Source organism: Manacus vitellinus, unplaced genomic scaffold (assembly GCF_001715985.3).
Source record: "Manacus vitellinus isolate BGI_N305 unplaced genomic scaffold, ASM171598v3 scaffold_24_pilon, whole genome shotgun sequence".
In the NCBI taxonomy this organism is placed as follows: Eukaryota; Metazoa; Chordata; class Aves; order Passeriformes; family Pipridae; genus Manacus; species Manacus vitellinus.
In genome coordinates, this window is record NW_021939798.1 from 4,983,136 (window position 1) to 5,005,989 (window position 22,854).

Genomic DNA, 22,854 nt, shown 5'->3' on the forward strand with positions numbered 1-22,854 from the left:
GCCGGAGGTTGAGTTTTCCTCCACTTTTTTATGCATTAATTTGGTTGCCTTCACTTTGTCTCTTGTCCCCAACCCCACAGCACCAGCTCGGATTGAGCCTGTTTATCCCCTTACAAGCCACTGTATTTTTATTGCCTTTTATAAAAGTGGCATTATGAAAAGATGAATCTCTTTCTATTTGTGTGTTGTCTTCATAATACAAGCCCTAAACATATTTGCTTGCTCATCCGATATTTCTTGCTATTAACTGGTGAAAACCACGGCTTTGGGAAGACCAATACAGATGGAGAAAAGCAGATGTTCTGAAGATAATACATCGACAAATTCACCATTCACACAGAGCAGTTTACCAAAGGATTTCAACTTGCTCATTACAAGGCCTGCACTGCCATTTGCCTCCCTAAATGTGTTAAAGTTTTTTGCCCAGAGACCCAAAGCAGAGCAGAAAGTGGCAGGGGAGGGTGCCCAGGGCTGGTGCTGAGTTCTCACTGCTTCCCTGCTCTGAGGACACAAATCACCCACTGATATCCAACCCCACTGTCCAGGACAGAGAGCTGAAATCTCAGAGGCAGCACTGATGGAAAACCCCTCCCAGCTGTGGAAAAAGGGCCTTTCCCATCTTCCTGGTTCCTTTAGCTTTTCAGGCATTGCTCATTAAAACAGCTGGGATACCTCCCAGAAAAATGAACCCCAAGGGCATCTCCAGCCCTGAGGGCTCAGGCTCCTCTGCCCATCCATTCATCCATGCAGATGGGATGAGCTCAGACTCATCCAACAGCCTGTGGGGGACAAGCCAAGGAAAGGTCACAGGGATGTGGGGAAAAGGCCTCACACAAGTGCTGGATAACTAAAAAAAAGTGATTTAAATCTCCAAGAAGATGGAGAAATTAAGAGCTTTGTTCCCCTGAACTAAGAGAATCCAAGTAAATCTCATCAATGCAGGAAGTAAAACTTTTTGGGCAGATCCATGCCCTTGTGTACATCTCCACATCTTCTCTGAGGTGGTTTGCATCCAAAAGTCCAGGGGCCAGGGCTGCCCACGTGGGAGAGAGCAGGACACAGACACGGGGGTTACTGGGTGGCTGATGCCTGAAAATTTGGGTCACAGTCCCCTGACACCAAGGACCCAAGGAAGGGTGGGGTGAGAGAGGCAGCAGTGGCTGGGCAGGTGCCCTGCTCAGGAGGCTCTGCTGCGTGGTCTGTGTCTTTTGGACTCGTAATCCTGGTTTTAATCCTCATCACTCCAGTGTTGAAGCTATTTCCCTAAGCTTGGATAAACAGCCCTGCCTTGGTTTGAGCTGGTGGGGAGGGCAGCACCTGCTTTCCCTACTCCACTTGGGAAAGGCTCAGACCCCCAGGCTCAGACCCCCAGGCTCAGACCCCCAGGCTCAGACCCCCAGGGAGCAGAGCAAAAGCCCAAAGCCATGGTTGCCATCAGCCTGGCAGAAATTTATGGTAACATTAGGGGAAGAAAAGTGGTGGGGCTGAGGCACAGGACTCACTGTTTTCCCCCCTCACTGGGGTGGGCTCTGCCAGGTTGCTCAGATCCTCAGTGCCTTTCCTGACATCAAACGAGGACAGGGATGCAGACCCTGGCTTTGCAACCTCCCCAAGAGCCACATGTCTGTATCACTGAGAACTGGGTTTAGTCTTCACAGGCAGCTCCAGCCAGTCAACTGGATGAAAAATTAAAAGTGAAATTAAAATATCTGTAAAAAGTCAGAGAACAGAGTTTGCTTCCAGAGTAATTTCTGGGCTCTCTGTATAATGCAATGTTTTCCAGCTCAAGGTTGAGTTAAACAGCTCAATTTCCCCTCTACAAACACCTGAAAAAGGACCTGAGTTCGCTCTGGCCATGTTTGTGCTCACAGGGAAAATATCCCAGAGAATGTGATTTGGGATGGGAGAGTTCCTTGGAAACTCATTTAAAGCAAATACCAGATGATGCATAGGCAGAGCCCTGCCTGAACTGCTCCAACACCAAGTTCCATAATAAATCACTTAATAAATACCAGAGCGTTTAACTCACTGAAGTACTTCCATTTATTTTCATTTCAGTTGATTGTGGTGGGTGATGTTTCTCACACAAATACTTCCATAGAGAAGCAGACCAGAGCTAACCCAAAGCCCACAGCTGCACACCCCAGGGGAGGACACTGACATTTTAGCGAGCTGGCAATAAATTCCATGAAAAAAAAAACGATGAAATCCAACTTTCCAAGCAAACCCTGTAGCTCACCAACACAGGGAGAAATTGCCAGCAAAGTATAACCAACATAATTAGCTAAAATATTTTATGAATGTCACAAAGTGATCACAGATCCTTCCCAAGCAGAACACAAAGCTGAAGCCACAAGCCCAAATCTTCGTTTTCCTCCTGACTCCCAGAGCAAAACCAAACTGAGCCACATGCCTGGACAGCAGCAGGTTTATTGATGGGAATACAAGGGATCATGAAAAGGAGGGTTACGGGATTGTCACTTTGTTGGGACATAAATCAGACGTATTTATCTACAGGCTTGAGTAGCCTGATGTAGGCTGTGAGAAACTACCTCCAGTGAGCTGGGAAGACATTGCCAGTCTCACAGTCTTGACTAAAAGAGATCTGCCCAAAAGTTAGACCAAACCCACCAGTTTTGATCACTATCCCTGGGGCAGGAGATCCCCTGGGCAAGACACAGCCCTCAGCCTCACATCTCCTTCGCCAGCTGCTTCATGGTCACGCTCTGTTTAATTTTAGCAGGGTTATTTTGGCAGGCTGTGTTTCCACTGTCAGCACTGCAGCCTCCCCAGACACCCCTCTCCATCCTGTCCATGCCCCCTAGCTGGGACACCCCCAAGCCCATCCCTCTGGAGAGGGCTGCTTGCTCCCAGCTGCTCTGAAATCAGGGACACCTGGTGGAGGGTTAATGGGATCTGGTTTTCCTTGTAGGGATGCTGCCCCAGTAGCTAAGCTCTGCTCAGCAGAACAAACACCCAGCAAAGCTGGACTTTCATCACAGGACAGGTCTTACTTTCCCCATGGGCTGCTCCAAACAGCTTTCACACCCTGCAGCACCATCTCCCCTTGCCAATGCCCTCACTGAGCCCCACAGTGTGCTGAGAAGATGGGGAGAAGATGCACAGAGGGGTCTCAGACCACTCCAGGCTCACCTGGGTAGGCAGGGATCATGGCATTTGGCAGTGATTTCACTCCAGCCAGCTTACCAATGGCAACAATTCAGGAATTAATAGAGCCAGGCTGGCAGGATGCAGGAACATCATCCATTTAGTGTCATATTGCAAGACTTTTAATTACTGGGGGAATATGGAGTCATGTAATGATTACAAGAACAAATACTTAAAGTGTGTGGAAATTAACTGAGCCTTGGCAGTAATTAAGCTTGAAGATTAATCAGTCGTTAGCAAATAACACCCTTTGCAGGCTAACCAGTACATGGGGAAGAGGGATGACCAGGGATGGCAACACTGCAGATCTCAGCCTCTCCCTCTGCCATATCCTTGTGGGATGAGGTGGGCAGACACAGCCTAACTCTTGGAAAAGGGCTTCTCTGAGCCCCAAAACTGTCAGGTTATGGTTCCAGCTTGGCTCAGCCAGTTCAGACCCCCTGCTCACCTTCCTCCCTTCCCAAGCACCTTCCATCGAGAGATCAACACTTCCACTGCAAACTAATATCTCCCCTGCCCAGTAAACAGCTCTCCAGGAGGCTTCCATAAGTACTCCTAATTTCCTTCCCCTCTGATGATTTACAACTGTTGTATTCAATTAACAGCAGTATTGATTTTTCTGCAGCTGACTGGCAGGCTGCTCACCCTCATTAGGGAATCCATCGCTTCCCTTCCCAACACGGGCAGGGTGAAGGCAGGGTGCAGGCAGCAGGAAGCACAGGCAGGGCTGGAGAAGGGATCCAGCCAACACCTGGGGTTCACAAGTGCAGCCCATGTCCTTATCCCAGCGTGACATCCCACAAAACCCCAGGGCAGCTCTTCTAAGGAGGATGTTGGACATTTGGGGTTTTCCAAGAGTTTTATCTGAAGCATTTCAAGAGGCTGGCGGGCACCTGTGTGGTATTCAATCAGACAGCCCCCACGGAGCAAAAAAGCTCTTGGAGAGACGTTCAGCCACATGAAGCTGCCTGCCCTGGCAGCTGGCAGGCTTTCCAAGGCAGGTCATTAATTCCACCCTGTATATTTAAATTCCTCCTTGCACTTTCCAGGGGGTAAAGCCACCCCAGCCCCCCACTGGAGTGGTACAGCACTCACAGACTACTCCACAAAGCCCACCAAAGCCTTCACCTCCTTCCTCTCAGCCGGGGCTCTGCAAAACCAAGCCCTTCTGATTTTGCTGGAGATCCAGCACTAAGCAGGAGAGCGCTTTGTAAAAACAAGAATTAATCCACTTTTGGGCAAGTGGAACCACAAAGCCCCCGCTCGCGGCTTTGCTGAGCGGGAAGGACACCAAGGCAGCCCCCGCGCAAACCAGAGGCGCTTTGAAGACTAAAATCCCTATGAAATTAGCACCCTTTAATTGTATTATCTTTTGCTGACAGCTTCAAGTCGGTCACTGGTGATCAAAGAGACAGAGAGAGGGAGGGAGGGAGGGAGAGAAGCCCTGGGTGGAATCCCGGGGTCCTAATGAGGAACAGCACCCGGGCACCCCCGCGGGGCTGGTCTGGGCCCAGGAGGCACTGCTGGTGCCCAGGGTGGTTGGAGGTGCCCATTCCTCCTCAGCACAGGGGGTTTCCAGGTTACCCCCAAAGGAACAGGGACCTCAGCATCACCATTCCACAGGGTCTCAGCCCAGGTTTCGCACCAGATGCTATTTGATTCCCCCTGGGATGCTCCACTCAGCTCTGGAGAGCATCCAGCAGGGTCAGCATGGAGCCAGGCTCTGCTCAGAGCAGGGTGGCAGACAGGGTGTATTGGCTCTACACCCTTTCAGCTGCCTCATGTACCCTGCAAAGGGTAGCAGGGACTGGGACAAGCTAAGAAAGGACACTAAGGCTGAGGGAGCACGAGCAGCAGCAGAGATGGAACCGCTCAAACCCAGCAAAGCTGCAACACTTCCAACACACCTCCTCCGAGCACAGACCAACCCAGGGCTGCAGGGAAGGAGGGAAGTGCTTGGAAAAGGCTTCACAAGTGTTTGCAAATGCTGCCAGTGCTTTACAGACTGTCACAGCAAGAACCCACCCACAAGAAACCCCACCTCAGTTGTTGCTTCACCTGGAGATGCTCTGCCCCATGACCCCAGAACCTGATCCTCAGAGGCCACAGGAGAAAAAGGAGAGGTGACAGATCTGTTCAGATGCAGGATCAAGTGAAGGGACTTGAATTCAATTGATTTATAAAAAGCAAATGGTGATTTATAAAGAGCAAAAGGTGATAAACCGATCTCTGATTTTTTATTCCTGAAAACTAAGACGTGTTAATCTCAACCACTCAGGCCCATCTGAGCACACACAAAACTTGAGGCTGTTTTGAAGTGGGTCCATAAGCTCCCACCCTCTCTAGTCTCCCCAAGTGATGGCCTTGGAGTCACCAGCCACATGGCAGATCTGAAACACCAAATCCCCGTTGCCACCAACTGTTGCCAGTCCACAGAAACGCTTTCAAGTTTATCTTTTGGCTGCTGACGTACAGAAATTACCACCACCTGAAGTTACTGCTTCTTTTAACACAAGATCGGCCAAGAAAAACATTAAATGTGAGCAGGCACCTCGCAGTGGCTGGCTGTAATAGCCCTGGCTGTTCCTGTCCAGGATTACTGGTGATTTTGTACACTTGGGTACCAGCCAGACTCGTAACGACAAAATCCCCAGCGCCTGCCATTACCAAGGTAAATCATGTTTTTTTCAGTGGCTGAAATGACGCTACATAAAAGGCAAGACCAGGCGCTGCACGGCTGCCTGTGCAGCTCTAACTCAGGTGTGCAGGCAGTATGGCAGAGCTCAGCCCCTAATTACAGGCTCACTTACTCTATTTTCCACTACAGGCGCAAAAGAGACTCGTTAGGAAAGCGAGGGAGAGGAAGGGAAATGGTGACGGGGAAAGGGAGGCACGGGAAGCCCCGCGGACTGCGGAGCACAGAGACAGCAGGAGGTGGAGGTGGGAATGCCAGGTGGGAGCCATCGGGATGCACCACAGCTCCTGCACGTAACAGGGGGCAGCAGTGACCACTGCACGTCACACCCCTGCCATCCACCTCTCATGTGCCACCCGTGACTCCACCTGAACAAAACCCACGCTGGCGTCTTTTCCACACTGCAGTTTGTCCCCAGTGCTGCCCACCTCAGCTTTTTCATTTCTGCTCCACTGCCCTTCCAGTCACCATCTTTGCAGGTCTCGGCATGACGCTCAAATTAGTATCAATAAATGTTTAAAGGCTCCCAAAGCACAGGGAAGTGACTCTTTAGCAAACCAGCATGTCACGACGGGAAGGTCTGATGCACATCTCTCAAGCTACCGGCCGAGATGTGCATCACGGGGAGCCAGAGCACCATTATATGCCCTTTTGCACATTTTAAGCCTGGCTCAACTCCAAAGCTAAACATCTCAGCCCTGGATTTCAAGTAACAATCAGTTCCACAGCTGCCTGAGGAGTATGGGCACAAAGAAAGTGTCCCGAGCTCGCTCCGGATTTAATGACAGAGGGAACACAGCCCATGTACCAGCTGCTGCTCCAGCCCTCAGCGAGTCCCACCTTCAGCTCCACCACAGCATAGCACCCTCCCACACTGCAACACCAGCAGTCAGGACAGATGCTTCTAGAAATCTCAAAAAAATTCACAGTAAATTCAGAAATCCCAAAGGAAAAGGGTTCCAGAAGTGGCAAACAACAAGACTACACAAGATCTGTCCAAGCCCCTTGTCCTGGCGGGCTCCACCCTCCCCACACAACAGCTCAGCACACCAGGGTGTTTTGCTCCACAGGGTCTGCACGGGGCATCAGCCAACTGACCTGTCCAGAGGGAATCGTGCTTCATCCCCTTTGTGGAAGTCAGTGCTGTTCTCCAGCCTGGCCAGGATGTCCATCCTCTTCATCAGCATCTCCAGCATGTCGCTCATCCTCCGCAGCACCCCCCGGGACTCCAGCGTGCCCATCACTGCAGGCACACAAAGAGCAAGTGAGACATGGTGACAACTGAGCTCTGCTTTGTCCCACCCAGAAAACCCCCCTCCCCACAGCTTCAGCCCCAGAGCTGCCCGTGGTCTTGTGCTCTCCAGCCCCACAGGTGGGCTCGGTGGTGTATGAACCACACCAGTGCTCTGCTGTCCCCAGTATTCCCCCCCCAGCTCTGCCAACAGACCCACAGTCCATCATCCTGCCCAAGCAGGGTGAATCCCTGTCTCTGCCCAAATCCAGCTGGGCTGCTCCAGCTCCTGAGAGCCAGCAGTTACACCAGCCCTGGATCCAGCCTCCTCACCTGCCTCTCCAGGTATGAACTCAATTATCCAGCCTGTCCCGAGGGGTTATGAGAAACTAACTTTATTCCCAAGCACTAACCAAACAGCCCTTAATTTTTCACTTCTATTTTTCACTCTCCAAGACTCACCCAGCCCAGCATCCTGCCTTTGACAGCAGCCTGCAGGGGATGCTTAAGGAAAAACATGGCAAACTGAGCAAACAGGTGGTCATCCCCCAACACATCCTCGCAGCAGCACCGGATTTTCCTGTTACAGAGAAGAATTTATTTCCTACCCAAATCTGCTGTGGGGTGGGTGGTCCAGCACTGGAAATAGCTCTGTCTCAAATGCTGCATCTCAGCAAACCCCCCCTAGCAGGGCAGGCCCCCAATTCCCAGCCCTATTTCACACTCTGGGTCCTATGGGTTTGTACTGCACTGACCTGCTGCTGCATTGAAAGCACTGGGGATACACAGGAGCCCCTGGCTCCCAGTTTGATTTTGCCATCTAGTGACAGGCAGCCTGAGCCTGGAGCCAGGGAACAGAAAATAAAGCTCCTGTTTCATCTCAGAGCGGCTCATTTCACGTTGGTAATAACTTAATCAGTGCATAATCCCCTGAACCTCTCCCGTTTAGCTTATCTCCACTTTGCCACTCACATGTGCTTTTCAAGAGGCAGCACATATTTAATTTAGGGAGCAGCAGGAGCCGGGCGGGCAGCGCGGGGAAGGCGAGCGCCTGCCGGACACCCTGGGTGGCTATCGGGTGACTACTGGCACTTGGGAACACCTCCTGCATCCCCAAACAGAGGCACAACCAGCCTTGCAAAGCCAGAGCGTGGCTGTGCCTGGTGCATCCCCGGGATCCCCCACCCTGGCACAGCCCCCTGCACCCAGCTCAGGTGGTGGGATGGGCATCCCAGTGGCACTGTGTGCCCTGGCACGGTTTTCTCCTCACCACAGGAGCTGACTCAAGCTGCTGAGCACGTCAAATAGCACAAAGGCTTGAATGCAAGGCCTGGATGGTTTGGGTTTGGGACAAGAGCGGTGTATGGCTGTTTTGGGACGGAGCTGCTGCAGAGCCACAGCCCTGGCTCCATCCCCACTCCCCCAGTAATTCACCCACTGACTCCAGCTCCAGATGTTGTGGTGCTGGAGGCAGGGGTTGGTTTCCAGCTCTGATGGAAGAAGGCTGCACTGGCACTGCAGCTAACTGGGGGCTCCAGCACCAGCACACCCCGGTTCTCACCCCGGGAGGCGCCGGGAAAGCGTCGGATCACCGCGGCTGTGCCGCTGTCAGACACACAGCACCTGAACACAGGGTTAGGAGCCAACCCTTAACCCCTCCAAGAAGCTGCCACCGGGCCAGCCAGACCTCGCCAAGGGCTGTCTCCCACGCTTGGCTGAGATTATCAGCAACACATTATTTTTCCTGACGCTATCTAACAAAATGGAAGAAACATTGAGAGCAAAAGCAATTCCTCAAAAAAGAAAAAACAAAACAAAACAAAAAAAACCACACCACTACCATTCATGGAGATCGAAACTGGGCTCTTCCCCAAACATCCCTGCAGTCCTGTGGCTTCTACTTGAACTGGTGGGTGCCCAGACCTCCCTGGGTGGGTCTGGGAATACAGGAGCCACCTTGGTCCATCCCACCAGGAAGGTCTCCCAGTCCCCTGGGTGAGATACAAGTCACAGCCTGTCCCACTGAAGAGCAGCAGCAGTAATGAACTTGCAATTAAAAGATGCTATGGGGGGAAAAATGTGGAAACTTGGAGACCTCGGAGCTCCATTTTGACAGAAGCCACCCCAAACACAGCTGAGCAAATCAGGCAAAGGCACAGCCAAGGAAAACAGAAAAGCTCCAAGATGGGCTCAGGTCAGAAAATACACATTACTTATTTGCCCACAGACTGAACCTACTCCAGTGACATCCCTCCCACAGCCAGGCTCTGTTCAGCACCCTCTGCCCACCCCAGGACTGACCACCCCCCAGATGGGGATTTCCACTCGGAATTTGCTCCTGCTCTGACATGCCAGCATGGCCAGCAGGCCAGAGCTGAGACCCTGAATTCAGTTTTTGAGTGGGACGGAGATTGCTCATCCTTCCTGGATTCTCCTGTGCCAGTGGGTGAAGCTGGAGGTCAGGAAAGGGACCTGACACAGCCCCTACAGCTGGCCAGAAAGGTTGAAACCACAACATCGGGTTTCCATGGACAGAGCAGTACCCCTGGCACAAGGATTTGGATCCCAGCTTGTTTGGGGGGGTCAGGCTGTGATGGTTTGCTGAAGGACACAAGGATCATGCCTGGGAAGGCAACGGAGATGACCAAGAGCTGCTTTTGCAGCTCACACTGAGCTGTCGCCCCAGTCAGTAGCCAGGCTGCATTTGGTGAATTACAGAGGCTCGTTTAGTGGTGCAGCTCATTTGAATTTTAAAGGGCTGCTCTAAAAGCCTGGGCAGAGCTGGTCCCTGCAGGAAGAGACCTGGGGGGTCCTGAGGGGTTTGGGATGGGTCCCAGGAGCCTCTCCAGCCCCACCAAGGGAGCCCAGTGCTGGCCTGGGCAGGGGGACAGGGAAACTGAGGCACAGAGCTCATGTTTCTAGCAGGCAGCAGGGAACTGATGTTTGTGCCAGGCACCCCAGGGTGCTCAGTGCCAAGTCCCCACTGCCCAGACTAAGCTCCCCAGGGATCACCAGGGGATGGAGATTTCCTTCTGCTCAGGTCACACTCCAGGCAATCCAGGCAAGGATGCCTGCTCCGAGTCCTCACCACAGAAGCACAGCTAAGAAGACAGTTCTGCTCCCAAATCACTAACAAGGAACAAGGATATTCCCACTGGGAAAGGAAACCATTTCCCCTCGGATCCCCGAGAAGCCAGCAGCAAGTGGAGCCACAAGCTCCAGCCCCACAGCTGAGCCCCCGCCACCAACCTGGCCCCCCCAGCGCTCCCACTGCCTTCCCTGAGATTTCCCTGAGATCTCCCCTCATGTCACTGCCACCCTCCAGTTTCCCAGCTGGTTTCGAGCGATTCCAGGATGCTTCTCAACAGCAAAGCTCTGAGCTTTGCTGTCAACACTGAGACGAGATATTCCTTCTCCAATAAATAAAAAAAAACCCAACGAATACTAAGTAAAAATAGTAATTAAAAAAAAAAAAAATTCCCAGCCTTCCCTGCGTTATCTTTCAGGGCACCCTGCCAGAACAGCAGAGCTGTGACAGGGCACAGCTCCCCCAGCCCTCCCCCGGCACTCAGAGATGAAGTCGAACCTTTTCCTCATCAACACCTCTCCCTTTCTGTTCCTGGTTTTTGTTGTTGTTGTTGTTGTTCCAGCAGCTTAAGGAGGCTAACAACGACCTGACATTTTTGGCAATGATTATTACATCTCTTGGAAAGTGTGTCTCATTAAAAGCTAAAGAAAGGAGGAAAAGTGCTGAAGCGACCCTTTTAAAAATGCAAGAGCCAGGATTAATTTGTTAACCTGAAGCAGAGAGCCAGACATCTGCCAAAGGGCTGCTCAGCTGCCTGAGCCATCGATGGGGATTCAGAGGATGGAAGCAAGCCCAGCCAGGACCCCCAGCTTCTCCCTGAAGCCAGTGATGAAGATGCCCAAAAGAGAGTTACAAACAGCACTGCAGGCAGCCAGGACGAACCCAAACCTGACTCAACAGCATGAAACCCCAGAAAAATAGTCCTGCAAACCACTTCCTTCAACCAAGCTGCTAATTACTAAGGAAAAAATATTCTGATTTCCCTTGATAATCAGCAGTGATGGGAAAGAAAATACAAGTAAACCCGATCGACAGATTAATTGGAGTTTGCTAAAGTGTGACAGGGTTTTGACAGTTTTCTGAGTGGCAGCCACGCTTTCAAGGCAATCACTGAACTGACAGAGGTTTTCATAGCAGCACTAGGAAATAATGATTGCAATCAATCATATCTTACCGGATTTCATGAGACATGCTGGTAAACACAGCAGAGGGAGGAGAATTATTTATGGTGCTTCAGAAGAGCATACAGCTAAGTAATTGGATGAAATCAGGGGAAAAAAGGGAAGCATCCCCTAAGGGTGATGTCTCCTGGAAAAACGAATACTATCTTTGTGAAACCAGCGGAATAGTCAACAGCCAATATGCTCAAATTTGGATGGGTTGAAACCCAAGGGAATTCACTAATGATACACTTCTCTTTAAAATACCTTCTTGGAGTGAACACAGCCGTGGGCAAGCGTTACCCCCCTGCCACTGGAACCTCAAGGAACGGGAGCCAGGGTGAGTGTGCGGGGGAGTTTTGCTGCATGTGCCGACCTGAATGCGAGGGAGAAGTTCAGTGCCAGATGCCTCAAGGATTCAATGACCCTTGTGGGTCCCTTCCAACTTACAGAATCACACAGTGATTCTGTGACTGCAGGAACAGGGAGCAGCTGAGAAAGCACCATTTCATGGAGCATCTCTGGCACAGGGACTCCCTGCTGGACAGCCCAGCGCAGGGCTGGGACCAGTGGGGATGATGTGAAGCGATGCTGGCAAAGTCCAGGTTGTGCTACAGAGGAAGGAACAAATGGGAAGGAGTTTCCTGTCTGAGACAGTGTGATTTGGGATCCTGAGCATCCTCCCCACACCATCCCCCCCACTGCTCACACTGGGAAGCCATCTCCACAGGCAGGGATGGAGAGTGTAGGATGTCACCCTGTCACACCTGTGTGGGGCTCTTGGATGCTTGGGCTGAGGTTTTCAAAAGGAGTTAAAACCCCTCAGGAGAACAAAAATGGCACTTTGGGGGCATGTTCCCTTTAGCCACTTGGACTGATTCACACCTCCTCACCCTGCAGAGCTGCTGGACCTTGTTGGCAGCTCCCTGTCCCTGGGTCACTCAGCCCCATCCTGCTCCAGGGAGGCTCCCAATGCTCAGCATTCACGCTGAGAAGATGGGAAAGAACAACATTTCCACCCAAATCCAAGCCATTTCAAAGACAGCAAAAGCCTCCCTTAACCATCACCAATGTACTGCAGGGAGATCAAGGCACAGCCTTGACCCACATCTCCACAGATGCACGTGAACAGCACCCAAAGCATCTCCCTGACATTTAAAACGCAATTCCACGCTGTATTCCCACTGTCCATATCATGGCTGGTTTGCTGTTGGTTCCCTCCCTTCTCAGACAATCAGGCACATCCCTGCCTGGCCATCTCCAAATGCTCTGGTCCAAGAAGGGAATTTGCTCAGAGGTGGGTCAGATGTTACTCACATCCATTGAAAATAGCGGCTGAATTAATTTCCATCTAAAGCATCGTTTGCTTGGCTCTGGTTTCCTCCTTTAAAAAACAACTCCAGGTTACTTAAACGCCTCAAAAGGACAATGTTATCTTGCAGGATTTATTGGAGAAGAAACTGGAGGATCCCCAACATGGTGCAGCCAGGCCCAGACCTCACTGCCCAGCTCCTCAGGTGGTGGCACCCAGGGCTGTTCCCAGCCCATCCTCCCATGAGGGCACCCACCCCAGCACATTCCCAGGGAGCAAAGCCCCAGCCTTTCAATTCTCTGCCCCTCTCATGTTCCCTTATTTACTTTCACTATTGATTTCAATTCAGGCAGATTAAAAGACCAAACAGCCAACTAGCCAAGGGCTAACCCTGACACATAATCCATTACAATCACAGCCCAGAGACCCAGTACTAACTGGAAGCACAAAAGCCCAAGGCCAGGCTCAGGCTGGCAGTGATGGCCACTTTCCATTTCCATCCCTTAGGGGAAGCTGCTCCAGGGATGGGCAAGGTCCCACTGGGTGACTGTACCCCTCAAGGGGCTCCCAGCCAGTTACTGCCACCAGCAAATCCACCCACATCTGCCATTAAACTGCTGTGGATTTATTAATTTATACAGAGAAAATACAGACCTGCTTAGCCAGTGCCCCAACAGAAAAAAACACCAGGAGTTGCCACATACCTGGAGGCACAAAGCAGTTTGGGGGCTACCACTGAAGCAGACACTTTGGCACAGCTCCAGCTGCACCACTGACCTGCTGCTGACCCCCCAGCTTTCCTACAGCCCCCACACACACCAGCAGTGCCTGGGGTCCCCAGAGCAGTGACCAATGTGCCACAGAAGTTCCCCAGCTGAAAGTGAGACCCAGCCGTGCTGTGGCACACATGGTGCCCAAAGCAGCACCAGCAGGTGGTTAATGACCCTGTTTGGTCCCATAAATCTCTCCTGGAGGCATCCTGTCACCCCTACAGCCTGGCACTGCTCTGCCCACCTCGCCTGGGGACTGTCACATCCTTGTGCTCCGTTATCCTGCATTGCCAACAGCTTCATGAGCAGTGAGCTGTACCTCCCTTCCTCCTCCCACAGGGCAAGCAGGTTTGAATCAGTCCAAGTGGCTAAAGGGAACATGCCCCCAGAGTGCTGTTTTTATGCTCCTGAGGGGTTTTAGCTCCTTTTGAAAGCCTCAGCCTCTCCCACCCCAGGATGCTGCAGGTTCTCCCCACAGGGTGATGCTGCCCAGGAGGACGATACCCCACAAGGTCTCATGGAGGAGGTTGGTTAGAGGAAACCACAGAGAGGTCCTGAACACACCTCAGCCTCCATCCAAGGTCCTACCAGCCTTCTTCAAGCCTGCACAGAGTGTGGAGAGGGGTGCCAGCCCAGTGTTCCTCCCTCGGGGCAGCCGAGGGGTCTTGTTCCTCCCTCGGGGCAGCCCTTCAGTTGTGGGACCCCAAGCTGAGCCTGCAAAAGGGGTTCCTGATGCTTCTCTACCCCAACTAGCTCCCATTGTTCCCACACCTGAAAGGAAACACCCGCAGGAGAAGCCTGCAGCTCTATCTCCACCCAAACACTTTCTCTCCCTATTTCCATACAAATAAGAAAAGGCACAAAGCTGAGCAATACAAACAGACACTTACACTCCCACCCAGGAGTGTTTCATTGCTGCAAAGGAGAGCACAGGGCTGTTTCCCCCAGCTTTTACTACTTCTTACCTCCCCACACACATCAGTAGACCTGGTGTTCCCTCTGGGACATGGGGACAGTCCACAGGACCATTTCCTCCTCTCCCCAGCAGCCCCAGGAGATGAGCTAGAGGAGTTGAGGAAGAGGAGATGAATACACACAACCCCAGCACAAGCTGCAGTTCAGCTTTTATTTAATGGTTGGGGTTTTTTAGCCCATTTTTTTCTCCCTTTTCATCCCCCTCTAACTTTCTCTTTTTAAAAAGTAGCAGCAGGGAATTTTTAGTTTCTTCTCTATTGCCAGCCAGCACTATTTTAAATTGCATTTTAAGCTTTTCTGCAGCGCTTCAAACACCTCACACTGCAGGAGAGGCTTCCAAATTACAAGATTAACATCGATTTTAAATTGCTTCCTAAAACACAAGGGCTCCAGAGCAGGGATGGATCAAGGGCAGCTGCTGGAGCAGATCCCAGGGGACACAGGAGCTCCTGGGCACAGCTGGACCCCACACTGGATGCTGTTGGCACAGCAGAGGCAAAACCAGACCCCGGTTTTGCAGCTGGGACCCCCAATTCCAGGTGAGGAGCAGCACACACTGGTCCCACAGGACAGGGACCAACTTTCATTTGGGTTCTTGGTCTTTATGAGAGAGGCTTCTCTACAAGGGCATCAGCACTAAGTCAACTGGTTCTCCTCCTAACAGCCCTCGTTGCTGATCCAGAGAAAACTGTACTATCAGGAGCCAGTGCCTCAAGAATTGCACAAAAGGAAGGATCTGAACCAGCATTTGCACACCCCAAAAGCAGCCAGAGGAAGGTTTCAGGAAGTTCAGCACCAGCATCGCTCCTCCAGCTCTGCACATCCAGCACTCGAGCCCACAGCCACATTTACAGCTGTCCCAAAAACCTTCTGTTTCAGAAACAGCAGAACTCACTCATTTAACATTTCCAAAATGATTACCATTTCTCCTTCAGCCAAAAATATTGGCCATCCTGGGCCATCCAGTGCTGGGCATCCTGCCACCCTGCTTCCAGGGGCTAATAAATCATCCCCTTCCTCCAAACCCATCAACCTCCACAGAGCCCAGTGGCTGGATCCTTCTGGTAGCAGCAGAGTGGGGCAGCAGCCCCAAGCAGACCCTGCAGGATGAGCCTCAGCTAATCTCTGCTCGAGCTGAACCAGGCCCTGGACTCCCATTTAAGCCAGAGAAACAAATAAATCAATGGGAAAACCCAGCTTTTGCAGAGGCTGCTATGGTTCCCACTGTGCTAGTTTTATTTTCTGAAGTACCTGCTGCCTCCCAGGCTCCAGATGAATTTTGATTTAGGAGTGAAAAGGGGTAATAAAAGCATAAAGAGCCATTAACATTCCTCCTGGCCATGGTGGGGTGTTGGCTCATCATGCATTGATGAAAATGCCATTTGACTTCCTTATGAGCTATAGAAAATCAATTAATTGATTTAATCATTCCCTGGGAGTCGTTGCTTACAGAGATAACAGAGTGCCAGGGCAGCAGGATGCTGTTCCTGCCTCCTCCAGTGTGGGGACAGTAGGGAAGGGGTCAGTGCACATCCCTGCACCGACGTCTTCACCTCTGCTCCCCCAGACTCAGGAATTTACACTCCCATCTCCCCATAGGTTTGGTGGCATAATTTTTTTCTTCTCTTTAAGCCTGCAGGCATCAAATTCTGAGCAGCAATTCTACCAAATAGCCACTTCTTCAGTAAGAGAAATGTTCACAGAGTGGATTCAGTCTTAACCACTGAAACAGCAGCCCTGACACTTCTTTTTACCCCCCTCAATATGCACTTTCCTCCCCCAGCATATTCCCACAGAAGCGGGCAGTAACCCCCAGTGTGATGTGGAACCCTGTAGATGCCTTTACTTTCCTTATTTTAACAGCACTCATTTCCCTGCCTGCAACAGCAATTTAATAAGAGCAGTAAAGTTCTGCACTTCCACCTGTAAGTCCCTTTCCAAGTGTGGGCAGGGGATGGGAGCACAGTGCACGTTCTGATGGGGGGCACCAGCAGAAGCAGGAGAGGACACACACTTTTTATCAACCCCCACTTTCTCCACCCAAACAAAACAATGGTCTGCTCCCAAAAAATTGCAGGTTAAGGACATCCTGGTGTTGGCCATGGGGGTGCAACCCCAGCACAGTGGAGCCAATGGCACTCACGGGTGCTGTGTTACCCACTTACAAGGGCTCTTGGAGCAACCAAGCATCCAGCAGGAGCTGGCAAAAGGCAATGCCTGAGGCAGAAAGCCCTCACCCTGCATCTGGGTTCTCCATTAACCCCCTTCTCCCCAGCAGTACTTGGACAATAAGGAAGGGGGAGAACAGTCCCGAGCAGCGGGAGCTGCCAGAGTTACCCCCACTTCCCCAGGAAAAATCAAAAGCCCATCAGCCCCCAGCACAGCTTCTCACCAAGGAGATCCTCCCAGAACCAACCGCTCCACTTGCACCAACCAGCCAACTTCTCATGGCATCAGCTGGCTGCTCCAGCCTCCAAGGCACCTTGGAGCAGCTTTGGAAGGGATGGATGCAGCAAGGTTGGAAATGAGCCCCAGGCACTGAAGAGCTGCCCAGCACACTCCTCCCCATGGGTTCCCCCTGGCTGGCACCCACAGGAGACTCTAATCCAGCTCTGGATACAGCAGGAGAAAAATAAAGCATTGGGGACATGCAAGATCTGAATGTCCCAGTTGGTGCCAAGGAGGTGACACACACCCACTGACCCACACCCTCTCCACAGGGACCTGGATAACAGCCCCACAGGCACTGCAGCAAGAGGTGATCAGAGAGGGAAAACCCCTGCTGCCTTCAGAGAGAGTTTTGCACAAGCAAATTCTGGATTCAGATCCTGAGAGAAGCCTCATCCCCCTGCCTGGACCAGCATCCAGCGCCATCCGGAGAGACACGCTCCAGCTTCCACTGATCCTGACAAGCTGCTCACAAGCGCTGCAGTTACCCAGGGCTGATCAGCAGACAACGTCAAAACACGACACAAGCAGCCCGGGAGAGGGTTATAACTCACTCAGGGAGAAACTGGGAATAATTAGCACCGGATTTGCTGAGTAGAGTCTGCCCAGCTCCCTCCCTCCTCTGCCTGCGCCCCCCGTCACTGTCACTGGCTCACAGGAGTCTTCACAACTGGTTCTCCTGTCATCTTCGCTGTGCATTAAAGGCAGCAAGATAAATTTATAACTCACATGGCTTTTTGAAAGCAAAGGGAACACGAGCATCCCTGGAATTACACATCTGTGCACCATGTCTCGAGGAAGGAGCAGTCGGAGCCCTCGCTCCTGGGTGCTCTCTCCAGCCAGGTCAGGTAAGAAAAGGGATTCTCAAAGCCACAAAGCAACTTTTGGGTATTTTGCCCCACTCAAGCTCCTGCCAGAAGAAGTATGTGCTCTGGAGAGAAGCAGACTGGGATCTGTCACAGATGGCAGTGACCCAAGTTTGCAAATGGGTCCTGAAATTATCTCTCCCAAGAGAGAGGGAACTGGGATGGGAGGGTGAACACATCTGTGTTTTGCTTTAAACCTCCTTCAGGCTGAGCAGCATCTCACTGCAGCCAGGACAGAGCCCAACCAAGCTGTCCCCTCCTCTGCTGTCATCCCTCATGATGAGAGGATACACAGCAGGTCAGGATCATGGACACAGACCTCCTCCTCCTCCTCCTCCTCTCCCAGCACAGCTGACTGTGAGGGAGGACAGGGAGTTTTTCAAGCTCACTCCAAGCACTGGCAAATGCAAGCTTGACCTTTCTGCATCTCCTGTGAGAACAAATGGCAACGTTACCTGGGCATGCTAACCCAGTTGGGATGCTGCTGGAGCACAAGGAAAAGCAGCAGAGACAGGAGCAGGAGCAAAGGACCCCTCTGAGGAGATCATGTAGGTTCTCGTGTTTCTATTTGGCCTCTTTGCTTTGCTCCTCAGGGAGCAATTCAAGGGATTGAAATAACACCAGATCCTGTTGCTTCACAGTCCTACAGCTCTGAAAAAGTGATGATGCCCTGTAAAACCCTGAGCAACTTCCAACATTATCTTCTGCAGCACAGTTCCCACCCCTCCACCAACATCCCTGCTCTGGAGAGAAACAAAAGGCACAAACAACAAAGCACTCAGCTGTGCTGCACAGCCCTGAACCATCTCCCTCTCACCTCTTCTGCACTCCCTGATGGAAGAAATCGCTTCAGGCAGGTGAGATTCCAGGAACTGGAGCAAGCATCAGCTGCAGGAGAGGCAGAGCACTCCAGCAGCTGGAATACAGGAGGGGAGCTGGGTTTGGGGAGAATAGGGTAGGACTTCTGCCAGGTGATGTTAAACACCATTTCCAGCACAACATGCCTTGGCTGCTGTCTCTGGACCTCCCTTGATAGCCCAACATGGCAAACCAGAGCCACTCTGACACCCCAAGGAAGCTGCAGTGCTCAGTTTCCTCCACGGTCTGAATGCAGGACAAGATACCCCAAGCCAGTAAGGGGGGCTTCCCTAGTAGGCTTTCTCCACAACTTTCCCAGATGCCTTTTTTTTATTCCCTAAAAAAGGAATACGAATGATCAAGTCTCAGAGGTTTTTGCAGCAGATGTTGTTCTCAGCAGTTGTTCTCTGCTGCACTGGCCACCCCCAGACAGACTCCAGGTCAAGTTACCTTTGCCCTGCTGCAGAAAGTCCCAGTGGTGTAGCACTGGGAAACCCCCTGTCCCAGTCCACAAGCTGTTTATTATCCCATCAGGGTCCATATCCTGCAGCCCCGAGGAGAACAAACCCCAAAAGACATCTTGGCAACCCAGGAAAAGGTGCAACAGCCTTGCAGAGGATGTGTTTCACCCCTGCTTTCTTGTATTTTCCAGTTTATGCTCTAAAATCAGCTCTCCACCACCCCTGTCCTTCCTTCATCCCATCCCTACTGATCCCTTTCCAAGGTAGTTGAGGAAACACAATGCAGGAGCCCAGCTGTGGTCACTGACAGGAAAACAGCTGGAGATGCTGCTGGGAAGCTTGTTTTGGGGTGGAAAAGGCCAGGTGCTGAGCTCTCAAGCTGAGAAGCAGGAAACACTTGAAAACAGGTTAGAAAGACAGTAAACACACAACTCCAGTCGCTCAGCAAACCACCACTCCCCAAAGGCATCAGGATTCAAGGACCTCAGCATGAGAACTGCTGCTGCAGTTCTCACAGACCCCAAACACCTCCATCTATATGAACCACTCAAAGCCCTTGTACCAAAGCACCACCAAGGTCAGCTGAAATCAAACCAGACCCCTCTGGCAAGAATCAGAAGCCCAGCAGGAGGGCAGAGCTCAACTCCAGCCAATCCAGGATATCAGGACCCATCCTACACATCCCCTGGGTCTGCAGCAAATCCCTCCAGCACCTCATACCCAACCACACAGGAACCAACAGCAAGAGGAATCCAGAGGCTTTTGATTTTTTGAACAAGCTACAGCCGTTCCAGGCACTCTTCCAGCCACATCTAATGGTGTTTTAACACTTAATAACCTGTTTTCCTCTGCTAATCCCCTGCAGCAGCAAACTCCACCACCAGGATGTGTATCCCTACCAAATCCAGCCTGGGGGACCACTGCCAAATCCCTCCTGGCTGCACTGTCAGCACCAGGACTGCAGATTCTGGTACTTTTTCAGGATCAGCCCCCTGCCCCTTAACTCTGGCAGTAAAACAACCCCAAGAAAGATGCTTGGGAAAAAAAAAGAAACACCGAACATCTTAAATTCTAAAGAGCAGGAGAGAAGAGGGCACAAACAACTCAATCTCGCGAGTCTAGAGCCCTTCCCGAAACATCTCCCACGTTCAAAATTTATAGACCTATCTGTTCTCTTTTTTATCTACATCTTTGTTTGCAGAACAAATTCTCTGGGTGGCCATTTCAAAACAAAGGAACCTTTGTCTGTGTTTACTTGACAGCAGCGGATTAGGATAAAATAACTTGCATTTCAGAAGGTTTTTTTTTATTTATTGTCAAGATGCAAAGCCTCTGCTGCATCGAATCACCAAGCAGAGAATCCATCTGAGGAATGATTTCTGGCACACACCGAGAAACTTGGCTTTTGGAGACAACTGCCAAGAAAGGGATTCACATACAAAAATCAAATTTTAAATGGGATTAACTTTTGGACTGTGACATTATCCATTTCTCCTTTTCATGCTCCTGCCTCACATCTATCTTTATTTTGGTTATGACTGGCTGCTCGCACAGCTGAGAAGCCAAGAAAGCCCTTGGCAGGGCGGGGGTATTTTCATGTTTCCCCTTGGATTGCAATATCTGAGGTTCAGGGTTGGGCTGGTCAGGACACCCAGGGAGAAACAGGAACAGCCCCAGCCTAAACTGGACCACGAGCTTTAGCATTTACCCACAACACAAAGGATCTCTTGGATGCAAACGATTTTTAAGCAAGTGATTTTTTGACACCTCCTGATACTGTGCAGCCACCCCAGCCCTGCAGGCACTGAAGCACAGGGTCAGCTTCCCCTGCACAGCATCAATGCTGAGCTTGGCAGGACATGTGGAAACAACAAGCAGCACAAACAGCCACAAAAGCTGGGATCAGCCCCAGGAAGGACCACAGGACCTGACACTCACTAGCCAAAAGCCTACCCTGCTAAAGACACCAGTTCTGCTGGTAGAGCAGCCCACCTCAGAGTGCCTGGGAGAGGATGCTGCCAGCTTCCCTGCAACATCCAGCAGTTAATGAATAATGCTCAGAAGGGCCCATAAACCCTGTGCTTCGATGAGTCCAGGTGGAGCAGGGAACAGCAGCAGGGATCAGGCTCCTTCCCCACCAGGAGCCCAGTCCCAAAAGATACTTAAGCCTGGGCATGGCAAACATGAGGCCACACACCCAGAACTCCTCCAAAGCCATCAGCCCTGAACCTGTCCATGTTTGTGAGAATATCAGCCTGATCTCCCCACACCAAGGGCTGATCAGCCCAGCAAAATTAACCTCCTGCTCTGAGCTCACCCTCAGCCCAGCACTGTGCATCTAACAGCAGCAGTAACCACCAGGAATATTTCTTGGGTTTCCTTGGGATCCACAACACGTGTTAATTAAATGCCAGTTTGTTATTCAAAAAGACCTTTTGAGACTTCACAGCACTAATAAGCAGCATATCCACTTCTGTTCCCATCCCCCTGACTTCGACGTGCATTCCCACCCTCATCCACGTGATCTCCGCACTCCCCCAGCCAAGAGGGACCTCTGGAGTCGCTTCCCTGACCTCCTGCTCCAAACAGAGGGGGTCAGACCTGCCCACAGCCTCCCGTCAGCCAGAAGTGTTCTCAGAGTCCCCAAGGATGGAGCTTCCCCAGTTTCCCGTGGGCTCTGACTCCCCATTTCCCAGTGCACCAGTAAGGCTGCCCAGTGCACATCATCCTTCCTGACTTTTTCCATGGGTGTGATAGTTGGCTTTTCCAGCCACCAGAGCCTCCCCCAACAGCCACCTTTCACAGGTGACAGAGAGGGGTCTGTACTGACACTAGACAGCTCCTGCCTTGTGCATGTCCTGAGGCCTTGGTCCCACTCTGCTCTGGGGGTTGCTCACCCCATGTAGCTGTTTGCCCTGCTGGGCACAGCTACATCACCCTGTGGGGTAGCCAGTCCCTATGTATCAGTGTCACAGGAAAGGCTGAACCCAGTGTTAAAGAGCTAGAAAAAAACCTCTCAGGTTGCACCTGCCAAGTCCTGAGGACAAAGAATACAACTCTCCTCCAATCTGGCATCCTTCCTCCAGAGACAGGAGAGAGGATGCTTTGTGTTCAAAAACAGTGTGTGAGACCATGAATGAGCCATACCTCCCCCAATAAGAAACACAGCAACAGCCAAATGTGCAGCAATTTAATCTGGAAGCAATACTTTGCTTGCCAAATCCACAGAATAAAGGGAAAAAATTGGTTTTACACTGAAATTTTGAGCTTTCTAACAAAGCAGGACTTGCCTTAGCCAGTTAGAGACACGGAGCACATGGAGCATCCCACGGGACAGGATGGACGTGGAGCTGCACTCACCTTCGGTCCGGATGGTGAAGGGCGAGTCCCCCAGGCGCTTGGCAGAGAACTGCCCTCCCAGAGAAGTCATCAGGAAGCACAGGGTAAAAAATCCAATGCCCAGCACGAAAATCCTGTGGGAGAGAAAGTAGAGCTGGAGGTGTGATGAGGAACCAGCTCACTCCTGGGCCAGCTCCACCACCCTCCACACCTGGGGTAACCCCCTCTGCAGGAGCCGCTTTGTTTTGGGGTCTTTGGGACCATCCCAACTTCCCAACTGCTCCATCCCCATGGGTCACTCCACTCAGCACAGGCAAGGAGCATCTCTGCAGCCCCAGTCCCATGAGAGCACAGCAGCACCTCACCCCAACCACGGCCAGACCCACCCGTGCTTCACAAGAGCCCCAGGGGGTTTCTGCCCAAACCCTGGCACTGAGCAGGCAGGTTCTGCCTGAGAACACCCTCTGAAATCCCTGCAGCCTG

At 51.6% G+C, this 22,854-nt stretch overlaps 1 protein-coding gene across 2 annotated transcripts in view; it reads right to left on the reverse strand.

The window, feature by feature from the left end:
• MGAT5B (alpha-1,6-mannosylglycoprotein 6-beta-N-acetylglucosaminyltransferase B) overlaps nucleotides 1-22,854 on the reverse strand; it is a 62,033-nt gene that overhangs the window by 33,083 nt on the left and 6,096 nt on the right. For both annotated transcript variants that reach the window (XM_018073401.2, XM_018073400.2), the window contains exons 2-3: nucleotides 22,393-22,505; nucleotides 6,962-7,106 (exon numbers count right to left, since the gene is read on the reverse strand). In XM_018073401.2, the coding sequence (XP_017928890.1) occupies nucleotides 6,962-7,106; nucleotides 22,393-22,505 (258 nt within the window). The remainder of the gene's footprint in view (nucleotides 1-6,961; nucleotides 7,107-22,392; nucleotides 22,506-22,854) is intronic.